This window comes from Sphaeramia orbicularis, chromosome 3, assembly GCF_902148855.1.
Source record: "Sphaeramia orbicularis chromosome 3, fSphaOr1.1, whole genome shotgun sequence".
NCBI classification, from domain to species: domain Eukaryota; kingdom Metazoa; phylum Chordata; class Actinopteri; order Kurtiformes; family Apogonidae; genus Sphaeramia; species Sphaeramia orbicularis.
In genome coordinates this window covers 34,997,402-35,015,504 of record NC_043959.1, presented here as the reverse complement: position 1 = coordinate 35,015,504, position 18,103 = coordinate 34,997,402, and the positions used below count along the sequence as shown (strand labels likewise).

Below are 18,103 nucleotides of genomic sequence, written 5' to 3'. Positions count from 1 at the left end.
AATATCTCATATTATTTATTCTTCACACTATTTTATCCCACAATATTTATCTTTCATGTCATTTGCACTGCTTCTCATGTTATTTGCACTACTTAAATTCTGTTTTACAAATATCTTAGTTTGCAATACTTTTTATTTTTTAATGCAAATAACTGCCTTTTACTGATGTTTGTTGCTGTTTTACTGATGTTGGTTGTTGTTTTACTGATATTTGTTGCCTGTCTGTAAATTCTTGCACTGAACCAGAGAGCTTTACCCCAGTTCTGTTGTACTTGGTACAATGACAATAAAGAGACTCAGATTCGGATTTTGATCCTAATTCTGATATGGGCAAACACATGTGGGGCCACCATGGAAACTGCGGACAAACCCACATGGGACCCTTATATGCAGACCAATTGTAACCTTTCTGGGGCCCACATGGACATGCTGGCTGGGATATGACACTAAAGTTTGTGATTTTTGAATGTATATCGCTTGCAAATATCCGTTATTATTTGTCACCTTGATTATTTTTTTTGAATCCTTATTAAAAAAAAAAAACATTTGTTGACACACTATTATTATCATCATGTGTTTGTTGTGACTGACACTGACTTTTCTAAACACTAAACCAGGTGATTCAAAGGTGAAACGCCATAGCTGTTTTCCAAAGTCATCATGCAATCAATCACAACCATTCAGTATTTTTTATCTGCAACTCTTTTTTATGTTCTTTGAGAGACTGTTAAAAATCTCCTCACAACACAACAGAACCACAACATAGGCACGAGTTACATTTAACCATTGAACAATAAAGTGTTTACAGACTTCAGTTGTGAGATAACAGCGGACATACATTAATACTGTTGATCTGGGGAAAGCTGCTGCCCATCCCTCCATCCTTCCTGTTCAGTACATCTTCACATATGACGCATCGAAATACATGATGTAAGTAGCACCTATGATACTGTCGATCTCACATGGGCGCTCTTGCAAGGTGACTAATCCATGGAATTTCTGCCGACAATGGAAAATAATTCGAGTCTTTATATTTACCAAAAATCCACAACCAAAAACCAGTCGATAAAAACAAAAACCCTGGAAAATAGAAATAAAAACTAATACTCATTTGGCCTTCCACATGTCCATGGTTCACTCAGCAGACAACAGATGGACACTGGACCTAGCCCCCGTCTGTCCAATCCCATTTACAGCACATCGGGCTGAATGGTGTGCCAACGAGCCGTCTCTATTTGCCCTCGAGAGCCCATTTCCTTCCAGTGTGCCTGACCCTCCTCTGAAACATTGCTGCCAATCAGGACGTGACCCAGGATGCTGCTCTTTGTGTAGAGACGACCCTGCACGAAGAGTTAAAAGATACACAACCTGTCTCAAAGGCTTGTCATCACTATGGCAGTACTTATTTGTGATATGGACAGAGAAGGCAAAAGGACGTAGATGAGAAGTAAAGATGGGTTTGGGGAGTTTTTTCTTGCTGAGAAGGAGGGTCTAAGGAGGGTCTAAGGAGCGTCTAAGGACAGGGGTGATGCCTGGGACATTAAGAATAGAATAGATCTTTATTGTCACTGTCACAGGAACAATGAAAATCAGTTTAGCAGCACAGTTCAATTTAGCAGCAAAACATTTAGTGCAAAAGGGACTGTATAAGAACAATAAAATAAAATACGAATATCACAGTGTTAAGAAAATTGAACTGTGCAAGGGCTTCAGGATAAAGTATTAATATTAATACACATGTGCTACTAAAGTAATGCTAGAACTCCTGAAATGAACAAAATATACAGAAAGAATATACAAAAGCTAACTCTATACTACAGATGAGAGATATGTACAACGAATAGGATATATATACAAGTAGAAGTATGGTGCATGTGTTGTGGCTATTGCACTGAGGTAGGGTGAGTATTGCACTGTCCATTACTCTGGGGGTGGAGATTGTTCATTGTTCTACATTTAGCCGCTTGTGGGTAAAAACTGTTAACCTATTTCCTTCATCTACTGTTTATTTGACTGTTGTTTATTTTCATATTCAACTAATTCTGTAAAGACAACTTTGTTGTGATATAGGGCTCTGCAAATAAAATGGAATTGAATTGAATAGACGTGTACATCATATTAATAATAATTGATAATTGATCTCCTTGACTGTTTTTAAATCCAAACTCAAAGTACTAGAGACTAACTCAATGACTTGCACTTGTTTTTCATAATTGGACCTGTCCTGTAAATTCTTGTATGTTGCAACTGTGTGTTGTATTTCATGCTGCCTCTTGGCCAGGACTCTCTTGAAAAAGACGTTCTTTATCTCAATGGGATCTTTTTTCCTGGTTAAACAAATGTTAAATAAATAAAAAATAATAATAATACAGTGTTGCCCATAGAAATGAAATCATTTTGTTTTAACAAACATTCCTCTTTTTTATTCCTGCTTATACACATCAGTAATGACCTTTGGCCAGGTGCAATGATTACATCATCTCATGAGAAGAGACAGGAATATTTAATTCCAACTTTATGAGCATCAGTGTATAATATTAGGATTAATAAACCATTATAATCAATATCAATGTCTGTTACATTCGTAGTGTGATATATCACACACACGCACTGATAGATACACCAAGGGATTGTCTTTTCTATGTGGTTTTCTTCCAGGTTTGATGTTAGGAGGGCAATAACTCTAAAAAGAATACCTCTAAATTTGTTTTGAGACATTCAGTTGACATCATGTATCTGTCTAAGACTTAATATAATCTAAACTAGAATGATTTTTATTGGGTCTATACGTAGATGCCTTATATATTTAAGATGTTATGTAAGCTTAATGCTTTCTTTTTATACATATAGAATAGAATAGAATAGAATAGAATAGAATAGAATAGAATAGAATAGAATAGAATAGAATAGAATCTTTATTTAATCAGTTTGTCACACACGTAAACACCGCACTGAATTTTGTCGTCTGCCTTTAACCCATCACTAAATCGTGCATCACGCACACTGCATTCTAGGATCAGTGGGCTCGCCATGTCAGGCACCCAGGGAGCAAATGGGGCCGTTAAGTGCCTTGCTCAAGGGCACATCAGCCAACAACTATATTATATTTTTATATAATATATTTTTGTACTACTGTATAAATGTGTTAATTGGGTAATTAAGGTGGCTTCTCTGTATATGTTTTCTGTAGAAGCCTAAAGAAGAGCAATGCAGCTCAAAATGTGACATCTGGAATACATTTTTGCCTGGGAGCTCCACTGGTGTGTAGATGTTTTGTTTTGTTCTACTTCTGTTATATTTTGTGGCATCCTGTTATACTACTTGACTTCAGGGACATACATGTTTTGACGCCTAGGCAGTAATGCAAAATAAAAATAATCACCCGCAAATGCTTTAAAGCTAGATTTGCTAGTCTATTTTTGACATGAAATGAGTTGTAAAAGTTAAAATAGTCATGTAAAATACACATATTTGAAAACAAAGTACTTGCTCTTCATTAATTCCCATGTATAATATGTAAATTCCATTTGTCTGGTCTCCACTCTCCATTGCAGACATTCTTACCTGCATGACGATGAATTCAAGAACCAGTGGCAGCTGAGTGATGTCTCCAGAAGGCAGGTCGAACAGGAATGGGGCGTTCCAGATGGGGTTTGGACCGCTGGCCCCTTTGGTTTCCTTGGTAGCAATCACCTTCCCATCTTGACGCAGGTTGATCACAACATAATGGTCTGTGGGAAAAACTGGAAATTACATCTCAGGCCAAGATGTTTCCCTACTTATTTTTCTTTTTTCCTTATGTTTGCAGATGATGTGCTCAGATAAAATGATTAGCAAATGTTAATTTATGTCTCCATCAATGTGTCTGAACACCCCCTCAAATCTGCAACATCACTTGCAAAATATGATTTCCCTCATAAATCTGTGACAAGATCAAATAGATTAGTGAGACAAATCTGTGCCAGACCACATCTACGCATCAGCAAAGAACTTGCCTGGTGAAAAACATTCAAATCATAGGGAGCTCATAACTGGGAACGTGTAGAAAATCAAACACTGCATTTGTGTCTTTCTCTCCTAATACTGTGAGATATGATAAACACTGGAGGGGAAATGACACCAGCCTGATCAGTTACTAATCTGATTAGACGACAGGCCGATAGGGGATGTCTGACCATCGTCGGGTCAGCAGAGGTAAGGCCAGGCTCTAGGTTTTATGAGCAGTTCACAGGTGTTCCAGTGTTATAATATGTGTACGGTGACCATACTGTAAATCACTATGGAAGACTGTAGATGTCATTACATTTAACCCAGGTAGAACTTCTTTTCCTTCATATTCTCTTATGATGAGTGTATAATCTAACCCACATTTACATTTGGGAGATGCAGTAGTTTTCAGCTTTTTAATCATGTATCATATGGATATTTTATGGCTTTGCATGTATTTCTATAATGTTCAATCTACATATACTGGAAGTCTTTTTGTGACTGCAGTGTGGACTATATGATTTAGACTGCTAATGTCTGTTCTGTGGTGTTTGTAGGATTAGAATTACACACACAGTCACCAGTGGATTCATGCAGAGGTCTATTCTAATCTAATGTAATTTTTGCCTCATTCACTGAAATATCCAAATTCTCTGAATATGCACATGTTCATTTGCAAACATACCTGCTTTGTTGTTAACCTGTGAGACTGGATGTGCGTGCTTTTTCCTCTCTTACCTAAGTGTATTTTTACCCCACCCCCTGAAGGGGAGGCAAGGGGTCTTGTTTTTGGTTTTGTTTGTTTCTTTCTTTCTTTCTTTGTTTCTTTCTTTCTTTCTTTCTTTCTTTCTTTCTTTGTTAACACTAGCAGCAAAACTATTGATTGAATTAATACCAATAAATGGGTTTATTGGTTTTATTTTGGATAAAGTAAGTCAAAGTTAGAAGTTTTTATGAATTTTTAAAATCTTTTTTTTCCCCATTTACTTACAATCAGTAAAATTCCAAATGTCTGTTACAGCAAAACTGTTGGTTGAATTCATACTAAATTGGGTTCATAGATTGCCAGTGACCCAGAATAGATTTGGTTAAATTTTGGGAAAAGTTGTTCAAAGTTAAAAATGTTTATGAATTTCTAAAATACTGTTTCTTCTCCCATTTACTTATAATGGGCGAAATTTCAAATGTCTATAAAAACATCAGTTTTGTTCAATTTACTTCAGACTTGGCACATATATAAAGGCAGTTGATATGCTGACATCAGCACACACATAGACATGATGACATCAGCTGGATCGATGCCAAATAAGCTACAATACTTGTGAGGGGCGGGGCTTGTTGTGTTTAGCACCACTTGTTCGTGTATGTGAAAACATGAGCACAAAACCAACAGACAGAGGTCATAAAAACACCTGTCTACCAGTCTTGTCTTTTCAGAAGCATCTATCTACTTTGCTGTTTAAGGATGATGAATTTACCTGGAGTTCCTGGGATACGTGTGAGCTTTGCCAGATTCTCCGCCTTTCGCACCATCACCTTGATGCGCTGGGCCAACGTCTGATACTGCAACAGGATGAAGAGTTGACCTAAAACCCGCGGTGCACACATCGAAGTCTTCCTGTGACCCAGCGTTTCCTGAGAACTCACACTCTAAAGAGTAGAAGAAGAAACAAAAGAAATGAAAAACTGAGAGAAACATGTTCTTCTTTCACGTAGCAGATGTTTCCTTCATCTGGAGGCTGGGAATGAAATGAAACCACATGGAAAAGAAGGACTGAATGCCCGTGCTTATGAATTCTGTGAATGAATGAGTCACAGCAATGACACAGTCAGAATACCCCGGCTCACTTTGCCAACACAGTGAATGTTCACACCACATTTTCAGAGTTTCTAACTGAATTGTTCTTCTAAAAGCTTTTTAAAGTTGTTTTGATTCATGAGATATGAGATCCACTAAATTTAATTTGCATCACATTGAAAACCTTCTTTGTTCCGTAGTGCTGTTGTTTATCTGAGCATCTGTCACAGTTTACTTTGACCACCATCCTCAAACAATACAGCTATTAATATACAGAGGCCCACTGGATAACAGTTAAAGTGTACATATAACTATAATCTACATCTGATTTCACGTCAGATCTCATTATCTTATGTTGTTTGGGATCCAGTGAGTCACAGTCTACTGACAAGTGGCTGAGTCTTTGCCCTCCAGCTATTTGCTGCATCCATGCAGCAGAGTGTGAAGGTGATTTCATCAACAAGTGAGCTTCGGTTCACTGCCTGTGTCTTAACTTCTCTTCAGGGCTTTTCAGTCATGTTCTTTTTCACATTGCTAAATTAATTGATTACTACTAAATAATTTAATCGATTATTTATTACATATCTGGATTTCCATTAATTTCTTTTTCTTGCACTATTACCCAAGATTTCCCTAAGAAGATGAATAACAGCATCCTTCTCAAAATGCTGATTTATTTCATCCGTTAATATAATGGATGTTTCGATTACGATAAACCTCATAAAGAACATTAGTGAAATTCTTTGGCTCTGATTTTTGCCTTTAAGGCCTGTGCATTTGTGCAACATTTAGCTCATGATGCTGTAGCAGGACCCCTGATGAAATATATCAAAACAGCAAAGACTCTCAGATCATTACCTTAATTATAGCCCAGAAACCCAAACTGAATTTAAGATTAACGCTTGGTTAAAGAGTGCACAGTAATGGGTGAATGTCAAAAGAATCAGTACATTAGATAGCAGAACTCATGCTGGGTTTAACAGCTAATATTATCCCTCCACCAGTTTATGTCCTATCCGACTAAAATGCACACCTATTACGTTTTCTAGTCCTGTGAAGTGAATCTTACAGCTGGTAGAAGATTTAATCCCACCACATTTAAAGCCACATCTGACTGAATCTGAACAGCTATTGGCAATCACAGCTGTCAATCACATCCTTAACCCCCACCCCTCATCTGAAACACCTGTTAGTGAAAGTTGACCTCACTGACTTTCTGCTGGCGGAAATTTAATTTTCTGTCAGACTACTTGATTTACAATATACTTAAAGGTAATTACAGAATTTTTTCCTCCTGATGCCAAAAAACTATCAAACACTGCAGCTTTAATTCAGATGCATCATCAAAATACCAGTAGGTCCCATTATACTGATTATAAACTTGGTGTTTTGCCATAAATCTATACATAATATGCATTAAAGTTTGGAACCACTAGTGTAAAGCCTCTGCATACTCACAGACTTGTAAATATTTATCTAGATTGTACAGAACCCCTTATCTTTCGCTGTCGATGCACCCTCCTGTTAATTCATATTGCACATAAACATATCCTACATAATGAAACATACAGGTGCACATAACGACCATTCAAGACCATTTAAGAATTACATTTGGGAGAAATATTGCTGGCCGTCCCCCGCCACGTCTTCAGCAGAAATGAGAGTGACTGACTCAGTAATGTCCACTGAAACATCAGGACCCCCTCCCTTCAAAGTCTGTTATTAATGCCCTCTGGCAGAGTTTCAACAGAGCCGCAGAGGGCACGGCGTGGGCGTGCTGCCAATTCGCTGTACTCTGCTTGTTTGCTCTGCAGTCACTAACAACAATGTCACCATGACTAACAACACTGGAAAACTGGCTAATGGGAGAACTGATTAGAGGCTACATTCCTTCATGGATAAAACATGATACGGGATATTTATAACCCTGTGTGTAGTTTTTCCAATCAGTTAAATGAAAGGAAAATGTAAACTTGATGAATAGACTTCTAAAGAAATACAATGATGTTTATATATCTGTTTAGTCAGTAGTGGAAAAAGAAGGTAAAATCACATGAACCAAAAGAAAGTTGCATAAATTTAAGTACACAATACACATATTTCATTCATCTTTAAAGTATACCTATACAATCACTTCAACACGTAAAGATTTGAGCCAGTCTGCACCTGATGGTCTCTGGTCATGCATTTCAGTCCATTATGGGTCACATTAAAACAGCAGTGGTTTTACAGTCTGATCAAAATTTTGATTGAATAAGACAGGGTCATAATGCAAATAACATATGTAGCATCTGTAGTGACCTCATCAAAAAGCATCAAATAACCCAACAGACTTAAATAAGGTTTCATTTGAAGATTATTGTACATTGGCCAGACTTTAAGGTCACACATGCACAAAAATAGACATACTGAACATAAACTGGTTTCTATTTAACCAATCTAATCAACATCGGTGCTCGGTCCTCAGATGGGTTGTAAATCTATACCACCCTCTATCTATCATAGGCATTAGGCAGCTCTCAGGCATTTTTAGCCCACACTCTTTCACTGGTGGGTTTGTTTAACCCATGAAGACCCAAACAGCCACTGGAGACCCAAACCATCTACTGATCTAAACTGTTTAATACCTGTTGATCCACTAATCCTATCAATACATGGAAATAATTGGTGTAAAATGCAGTTTGTCGTCTTTTCATGGTCATCAGATATGACCCATTTGGACGTTCAGAGGTTCCGTAGTGAACGCGAGAACAACGTCATCTTCTAAAAAAAAACAAAAAAACATGTAGTTTGATCAACAACAGTGGATGGACACATTTGGTTTATGTTCAGTTATTGATAGATTTTGTCGAAAAACTTACTTTTTCTGAAATTTTCTTTGTTTTTTATATAATAACCCCCAAATGTAATATCATCTTAATGATTAAAGTACATGATCAGTAAATTAAATACAGGTAAATACTTGATTGCCACTGAAAAAAACCACAAATACAGAGGATGCTATTATAATAAATGGTGATAAATCACTTAAGAAAGGTTAAATAGAAAGAAAAATTCATTTGGAAACTGCCACAAAAGTAGCACTGGATCTTTATGGGTTAATGTTTGCAAAGTCATCAACATTTAATCTTAATCTGTCTGTCTGTTTCTTTTTTAAACTGTGAATCATATTAAACAGAGAGTTTTGCAATTGGCATGTAAACTAACTTTTGTTTTTGTAGCATTTTCCTCCATGGTTAAAGTAAGGTGTTATTTTGCCCTGTTTAGATCATTGGACTTTCATCTTGGCATGAGTCAGTGGTAACATCTCACTTAAATATCTTCAGTATTTTCATTCAGTGTCAGAACAATGAGTAAAATTAATACAATTCCTTCCAATATCAGTGAATGTACCAGCTCCGGTATATTTAAAACAACACTTCAAACATGACCTAATGGGGTCAATGTTCTAAGGCTTTGTTTGGAACTAACTGATTTCCATAATGAAAACAATGTAGTACATTTTGTTATTCATTTTGTTCATTTGTTTTATTGATTCTATATTTATACGGGAAGGTTCCATTAAAATCTTATCCTCTATGGAGTCTTGGTTGTGATGTAGCTAAATCTGGTACAATAGTTATGTTGTATATGGTAAATCAACTTATAAAGTAATCTGAACTGAAGTAATCTGTATTTTAATGTCCTAGGTATTCTTTTCCATGACACCTTCTTCATTCCATATTCTCTTTACTGGTAAACTCCAGTGCACAGGTGTCAGACATGCGGCCCACGGACCAAAACCGCCCTGCCAAAGAGTCTGATCTGGCTCGTGGGATGAATTAGAGACGTGCAAAAATTACATTGAAGATATTAACAATCCACATTCAGACCAATATGATCTAAAACAGGTCAGACCAGTACAATACTGTCATAATAACCTATAAATAATAATAACTCCTTTTTTTCTCTTTATTTCAGTGTAAAAAATGTAAAATGACATGAAAATGTTTACATTTACAAACTATCCTTTCGCAAAAAATGTGAATAAGTTGAACATACTGTATATCTATAATATGAAATGTCTGAAGAAAAATAAGTGCAGTTCAACCAATATTGTGCATGTTTTGTGTATTTGTAGATCCACTGTGATTTGTAAGTTGTAATGCATGTGTGCAAATCATAAACTGAGGCAGAATACTATTAAAATTTTATGTATTTTTCTTAAGAATTATGAGGTTGTTGTTATGTTGTGTTATTCAGGTTGTAGATGTAAAGATTTTCATGATATATTTTTACTTTTTACACTGTTATTACACTGTGTTTGCTTCTGGAGGATTCTGGTGGGTTTCTGTAAATTGGCTTGAGAGTCTGGTTTCGACCGGCTCTATATGTAAAGTGTCATGAGATAACTTTTGCAATGATTTGGCTCTATATAAATAAAATTTGATTGATTGATTGACTGATTGATTGATTGATTATTTTACTGGTCCACCCCTTTTGAGATCATATTTGGTTGAACTAAACTGAGTTTGACACCCCAGCTCTACATCAACACAGTGAACAGATGAACTGGTTACACCCCTATCTACCTTTTTCAGCTTGGTTTTAGTTGGGCTCAGCTGTCGGGTGTAGGTAGTAGTGGTGTCAGGCTCCCAGTCCATCTGATCACATGGCAGCTCCATCACCCCCAGGGCGGCTTCTCTGAGGCCGGAGAAGTCCTTGCTGTAGACGGCCAGCCTCAGGGTGCAGGTGCGCAGCTCGTCCACAGAGCCCACCTGCAGCACGAAGCTCTGGCTGTGGAGGTCAGGGCTGAGGCTGCGGCGCCGGGAGGATAACTGCTGAGGGGAGGGGCACAGGGGCGGAAGGCTGGCCCGGACAAATATCCCACTCCGTTTTCGACTGGCCCCTGAGAGCCCCAGGATGTTGACCACCAGAGTGCCACAAGCAGAGGAGAAGAGTAGGGAAAAGTGCAGGAGAGGGGCTGGTTTAGAGGGGATGGAGAGGGCGTTGGAGCCGTACTGGGACAGACCGGCCTCGCTCTGCTTTGTGGAGGCTGAGGCAGCACCAGCAGTCAGCCGGATGCTCTCGCTGCACAGGAAACTCTCACCGCTCACTGTGCTGCGTCGACCCATCGCCCGTCGAGATTTAGACACCAGGCTCAGCTTAGTGAGGGAGGGCAAAGAGGCTCTGCCATGACTCGGTGATTTACTGGGTGATTTACTGGGTGAGAAGGGAATAGGGGTGCTGAGGCGTCGCATTGGAAAAGTGGACCTGGGGGATTGTCGCAGCTCATCCGCTCTAGTAGGGCTGGCGTCAAAGGGAAGAGCAGTGAGGTCATCTTCAGAGGGAGAGGAGCTGCTCTTAGAGGAGGGGAACTCCAGTACGTCCCCCTCCAGCTCCTCATACTGCTGTTTGACAGGTTGAGTACACGGAGACGGAGTCAGTGTCACGGTCACATGCTCAGCTCGATGAGGAGACAAGAAAACTGCCTCCTTGTCCTCTGACGAAACACTCTTCTTTTTGCGACAGCAGAGGATGCAACCCAGAACAAGACAGTAGCAGAACACAGCCAGACCCACAGCCAGCACGATCTGAAGGTGAACTGGAACAGACACAGTCACAGTCACAGGGGTTTTAGTTTTATGAATGAGAAACATAATGTCTGAACCCAAAGAGAGATTCAATGGAGAAACCTGAGGCAGTAGTGTTGTCACAAACTGACAAAGGAAGTATTTTACTTTGGAGTGACTGATGTCAGTGAAAGATGAAAAGAAAAAAAAAAAAAGCTTTTCATGAAGCCAAATTCATTATAAAAGATCTCAGGACATCTGACTCTAAGTAATTATCCTGTTGTGTCTGTACTCTGTCCCTGCCTGATGGGATTAAAGAGGAAATGTCCCAGGGTTATAATCATAATTGTATAAATGGTGCTCTCACAAATGTTGCTTTAATTCAAAGCAGGGACACAAAACCAGGAGAATATTGTTGTGCTACTAATCCTGTTAGTATTAATTAATAATATCAGTGAATTACAAATGCATCCTTCAGTCAAGTGCAATATACTTCAACATGTTTGCATCTTTTCTGCATTTTAATTTAACTGTGTATTATTATTATTATTATTATTATTAACCTATATTAAACACATATGCAAAATCCTAGATATCATGTTTTAAATCACAGTTCTGTAACAGTGGAGCTGTGACCACTGAGACGAAAGCTGTAACACTGGGGATAATGAGTGTATTGGGATGACTCATGCATCAGAGGGGTGGATAATCATGTAAAACAACATAGGTAAGCTGTGAGCTGCACCAGGGGCCACCACAAGGCAAACAACCAGCAATCAAAACCCCCCAAAAAAGGACATTTAGTTGAATCAGAATCCATGCTGACAAAACACAAATCTCCTTTGATTATATGCAAGGCGTGTCCTCACGTGTAAAATATATGAATTCTCACATCACAATGATTTTATAAGAGAATAAAAACCCCTTGTGTGTCTTTATAAAGATAAGATCCTCATCACAGCTGCTGAGAACTACCTGTCAGTGCAGAATGATCCATTACATTCAGGAGTCGGCAGCTTGTCAAACTGCCTCCATTAAGAGATGAAAGTACAGAGGGAGGACTGCAGCAGTTATGTTGGAAAATAAAGGCTGATGGCTTCGCTTTAAAATATGAGTCAGACTGGAGGGGTCAGTGGACATGATGACTGAAGATCAGATCAGATAGTGATGAAACCTGAGCTGTGCCTGTTCAACATGCAATACAGAATATGACTTGAATAAAACATTTGCTGCTTTAGTTTGCATGATCTGCTGGGTGATGGACTTGAGCAGCTGTGGATAAGTGGGTAAAATAGCTGGAGAGTGTTTGACTTTTAATATTATTGTATAATTACATACAAGGAGCTGCAGCACTGTTCTCCATTACAAAAAAAAAAAAAGAAACTCTCCTTCACTTACCCTTAGTCTCCAATTACTCTTATCATCAATGAAGGATTCAACAAATAAAAACTGCTGCTTTTAGTTTTTATATCCGGATACTTGGAATAATAAAAGCTGCGGGCTGTTCCACAAGGACGCAACAACAACAACAAAAAAACTGCAAAGTAAACACAAGTAGTATAAGTACTGTAGATGCATAAATGTGGGTTTCTTACCTCCTAGAATGTACTGCGACATGTTCCCATGCACTTTGGTGTGTGTGTTGAGTCGCTGTGAGCTCTAATGAGGGTCCTCCGGTGCGTCGCCAGTGCGCACAGACCGACGCGTCTCAGCCAATGGCTTCATCTGGTCAACGGACCTTTATTTCACTTTCACTGACTGTGCGTTGGAGGCTGAAAGAGCACAGCACCGCCTCAAACAGCAAAACGGAGCTGACCACTGCCGTTCATTTACATTTTTCACCGTCAGATTATAACAGTTATAATAAAAGGAAATGAAATCCAACCCACAAATTGCCATGTTGCGGGGTTGAGCGTGCGGTTAATTTATAACACTCGATTTTATTCTTCTAAAAGTTCCAACTATAAACATGAATCTATTAAAAATATGGATTTAAAAAAAAAAAAAAAAACAGTGGATGGCAAGGTGAGGTAGGGGGACAATGGCATTAACACTGATGGCATCATGTTTAAATACATTTTACTTGTAATCTCATTTAGTTATTAGCATTTATTTACTTTTTTTATCACTCATCGTTTTCCTCCTTTTTTCTCTCTTTTTCCTTTCTCTTAGTTTCAGTTATGATTATCTTTGGTCATACCCCTGACTTTTTTAAGAAGCCCACATCACAACATTCACACCACATACACATCTTACACACTTCACCACACACAAAACATTTACACAGCCAAGACAGGACACTGATTTATACTACCTGGTCAGTCAGACATTTTGTTTCTTTTGTACATTACATGCCATATATCCTAACCCCCAACCCCCTCCCTTCCCCCATATTATGATGATATAATGTAAATATTGTATATGATTGTACAAAAGTTTTCTTGTCACTTGGTGTCGCTTAAATAAAGGTTATGGAGAAAAAAATATGGATTGAAATGAGGTATAAACAACAAATGCTCTGAAACCTGTGATTTGCTTTACATTAAATGAATTGCTGCCAGTCTACATATTTGTGTCATATATTATTAATCACACAAATCGATTGTTAACTATCAGTTAACAGTCCAGTAACTGGCACTTTTTTCTTTTCAATAACAAACAAGAAAAGAGTCGTTATGTTGTGGAATCAGTCCAGGTCATGGTTGCTTTGTTTACCTCCCAGCATCTACTACACCGTTGTTTGGATAAAAAAATTTAAAAAAAGAGGATGAGTCACTCCTGTGTACACACAATGACCATGTTTAGGTCTTATAATATGCACAGCTATCTCCTCTCATCCACTATGTTCAGGTCTATTGGTTTTTTGTTTGTTTTTTCAGAATTAACATATGCAGTAATTACAAACAAGACACTAAATGACATGGAAAACAAGACGGAATCAACTGAAAAGGTGAAGGCGTAGCTCAAACATATTAGAGAAAGTTAATTAGGTTAAAGTGATTTTACATGTGAATAAAATATGGTGCAGGGTGAAAGAAGACAAATAATGAAGTGCTTTCCTAATATACATACTCTATACATCTCATCCCGCAACATATACTCTTTAATCATTGATAACAACAATGCATTGCTAAGTATTATGACCACTGTATGTCTTACTCATACTATGAAAAACACAAATCTATATTATTTATCTGATGTTCATTTGGTGGACTTACAGACGGCAAAACTGCAAGAATCATTTTTAAAGGTCATTGTGTACAAAATTTCCCCTTGGAGTATATAAAAACGTAACAATGAACGATAAAACAATAAATTTCTGAACCATGAGTTATTTTATATGCATGCTGTCATCTGTAATCTATGCATTTCAGACCAATAGTTAGATGGCCAAAGACTGATAATGGCAAAATAGTGCATAAAACCCCCTGATAGTTTTACATCTTTGACCTCCTGAAACCCAGGAAATGTCAGCAAAGTACAAGCTTTTTTGTTTTTCATTAAATAAGTGCCTATATTGGAAACATCATGATGCAACAGTTTTTTCAGATGCAGTTTTTAAAATTTTTATGGAATGTCCATTGTAGTGGATAGTTTTCGTTTCTTTTTTTTTGTATAAAGTTGTGAAACTCTTGTCCACAAATGTGGACAGAAAACCCATAGCTGGGTCTTAGGAGGTTAAAGCTCCATTAAAGTTGAGAGTAATGATATCAGAAACAGAGAAAACTGAAGAAAAGTGACTTTTTCAGGAAAAGATATCAACAACTGAACACAAAAACAAGCATCTCCATCCACTGTCATTGATCCAAATCCATGGGTTTTACTGGTGAATCAATATTATAGAAGATGACGGTGTTTCCATGTTCACTACGGAGCCTCTGAGCGTCCAAATGGGTCATATCTGATGACCATGAAAAGACGACAAACTGTGTTTTACACCAATTATTTACATGCATTGATAGGATTAATAGATCAACAGGTATTAAACAGTTTAGATCAGTAGATGGATTTGGTCGCCAGTGGCTGTTGGGGTCTTTATGGGTTAATCTGATCTTTTGTCTTCAGTCTATCTACAGTCGCAAAAAAAATTATTAGACCACCCTTGTTTTCTTCAATTTCTTGTTCATTTTAATGCCTGGTACAACTACAGGTACATTTGTTTGGACAAATATAATGATAACAACAAAAATAGCTCAAGAGTTTAATTTCAGAGCTGATATCTAGCCATTTTCCATGTTTTCTTGATAATAACCAAAATCACTTCAGTTCTTACATCAATATCAATGGCATTGTACTGACAAAAACAGTGCTTTTAGGCATTCCATGTTTTCTTTTCTGTCTGTTTTAGTCACATGATACACACAGGAGTTAGTACTTGATTTCATAACCATTGTTTTTGATGACTTTTGATGGTCTAATAATTTTTCTGCAACTGTACATGATCAGTGAATTAAATGTAGGAAAATACCTAATTTTCAGTGAAAAACTACAAAATACAGAGGATAATATTACAATAAATGGTGATAAATTACTTAAGAAAAGTTAAATATAGAGAAAATAATATTTAGGCGCCGCCACAAAAGTATCACTGGGTCTTGATGGGTTAATCCTGACATCCAAAATAGATCCACAGAACATCTCTCTGTTACCATGTAAATAATCACTATGAGGTGTGTTTCTAAGGCAGTTACTGCATTTACACATCTAAAAATAATAAGATTCCTAGTTGATAAAATGAAAAGGAAATCTCTTCTTACTGATGGAAAAGTAGGAATGAAACTTTCATTAAATGTTGCATCATATTATGCTGTAACACGTGTATATGAACATAATAAAATGCTTTATGGCGTTCCCTCTGTGGATATGGATTCAACTACAGCCACAAAAGTGGATGTGGAGGTGTCACAGGTATGTACACTCTGATGCTCAAAGAATGACTCTTAATGAGCACATGTTTCTCTGCACAGGTTTGTGAATGAATACTGGAAATTAAAGATCCATGTGCATATGAATGGAAAGTAAACGAGCTTCTGAAATTAAAAAAGAGAAGAAGAATGCTGCACACTTTACTTTTAGGGAATTCTGCTTAGTAATTTACTTCACGTGCCTAAATGTCCCATCTGTCTAAGTGTGGATCAAAAGATTCAGGGATTTAACAGGTCAAAGCTATTTGCATTAGAAAACTGCATTCCCTTTGCAGCACTGAACTGCAAAGAGTAACCAGTGAGCTGATAAACAAAGCAGAGAATTGAACACCTGGGGAATTGAGCTCCAAGCGAAACAAATACCTGCACTGTGTCTTTTCTTTACACTAACAGAGTTAAAGGACTGCTGTTGGTGTTTAGATTATATATTACTCAGATTATAAACCCCCTGGGACAAATTTATAGTGTGTAATATTGAGTTATATAAATAAAAGTGACATGATTATAATAATATGTTAGTCATGTTTACTGTCTCTGGTGTGTCCACTTACTGTTCTACTGCCCCCACTGGTAAAGAAGTCATCTAATTGACTTTTAAACACTAAAATAAAGCCGTGTCCAAAACCGCCTATATGAAGGAATGACTCACATTGCCATCTCACGCCCTGTCACGCTCTTTACCCTTCAAAACAGGGAAATGTAGTTTAACCTTAAAATCCCTATAATGTTGGGGAGAACTTACACGCCTGTTGATGAACAGACTGATTATCCATGAACCATCGCTGTATAGCCATACTATAAATACAGCTGCCCTCAGGCCAAAGGGATGCATAATGGAAGCCTTATGTCGCTCCAGATTAAAGTTTTATTGTTCCTGGGGACTATTTTTTATGCTTTTCTTGTTGGGTCAAGTATCCCTTTATCAGGGTACAAATAATAGAAGTAGCATCATCCATTAGCATTTAACCCTCTACTGTACACTCAAAATATCAGTTATATGTATATGTATGGAGGCTGAGAGTATCGTCAATTTACCTAAAGTTGCCAAAATTATCGATATGTCCTATTTTGACCCAAATTTCATAAAAAGTTCATCGAGCTGAGTTTCATGAGCTGCTTTAATTTTAATAATACTATTATATTCATAGAACAGAGTGGCTGAAAGCAAACCAGTCTAGTGATCATTTCTAACTGTTAATAATAATACATTTAGTAATAATAAATAGCATTTATAAAGCACTTTTTCATTCAGTGGAATCTCAAAGTGCTACAGAGAGAAGACAGTCGAATGAAAAAATAAAATACTGTATAAAATGTGTTGTTTATTGTGTTGTTGTTTATGTGTTGTACTTTTGTGTTGTTCTGTTTGTATGTTTTAATTGAGGTGTTTTTGTTACCTGCCTATGGACTACCAATGCAAATTAGTATGTTAGCTATAATCCAGTATATTTACATTACCTGTTGATTAATGTCCACTGTCCTTAAATAAGCCAATAAATAAATAAGATGTTGCAACGCAGTAAAAACTCTGCACACTTTGGATGGAAAAAATAATGATGAAATGGTCTTTAACTAAGGAGTCAGTAGAGGAGCAGCAATCCAACACCATTATTTGTTCTAATGCTGATGGGGATGGAAACACATCTGTCACACAATCTGGTCCAGGTTTTTCTCAGCTGCTACCTTCTCAACCCACTAACTTCATGGCTAACACACTGCAGTTGTTCAGTTTATTCCTTGGTTTTGTTTGTTTCACACACTGACCTCATTCACCCAAACATGCATGACATTACTGATATCTACCATCTATGTGCTGTATTTAAAGTACTTTTCTTGCCTTT

At 37.4% G+C, this 18,103-nt stretch overlaps 1 protein-coding gene across 1 annotated transcript; it reads right to left on the bottom strand.

The window, feature by feature from the left end:
- Window positions 1-432: 432 nt before the first annotated feature.
- LOC115436870 (synaptotagmin-5) lies at window positions 433-13,043 on the bottom strand. The gene is made up of 5 exons (XM_030159842.1): window positions 12,933-13,043; window positions 10,357-11,369; window positions 5,466-5,637; window positions 3,565-3,731; window positions 433-1,340 (listed from the first exon to the last, which is right to left on the bottom strand). The coding sequence occupies exons 1-5, from the start codon at window positions 12,952-12,954 to the stop codon at window positions 1,191-1,193; spliced, it is 1,524 nt and encodes a 507-aa protein (XP_030015702.1). The 5' UTR covers window positions 12,955-13,043; the 3' UTR covers window positions 433-1,190.
- Window positions 13,044-18,103: the final 5,060 nt, after the last annotated feature.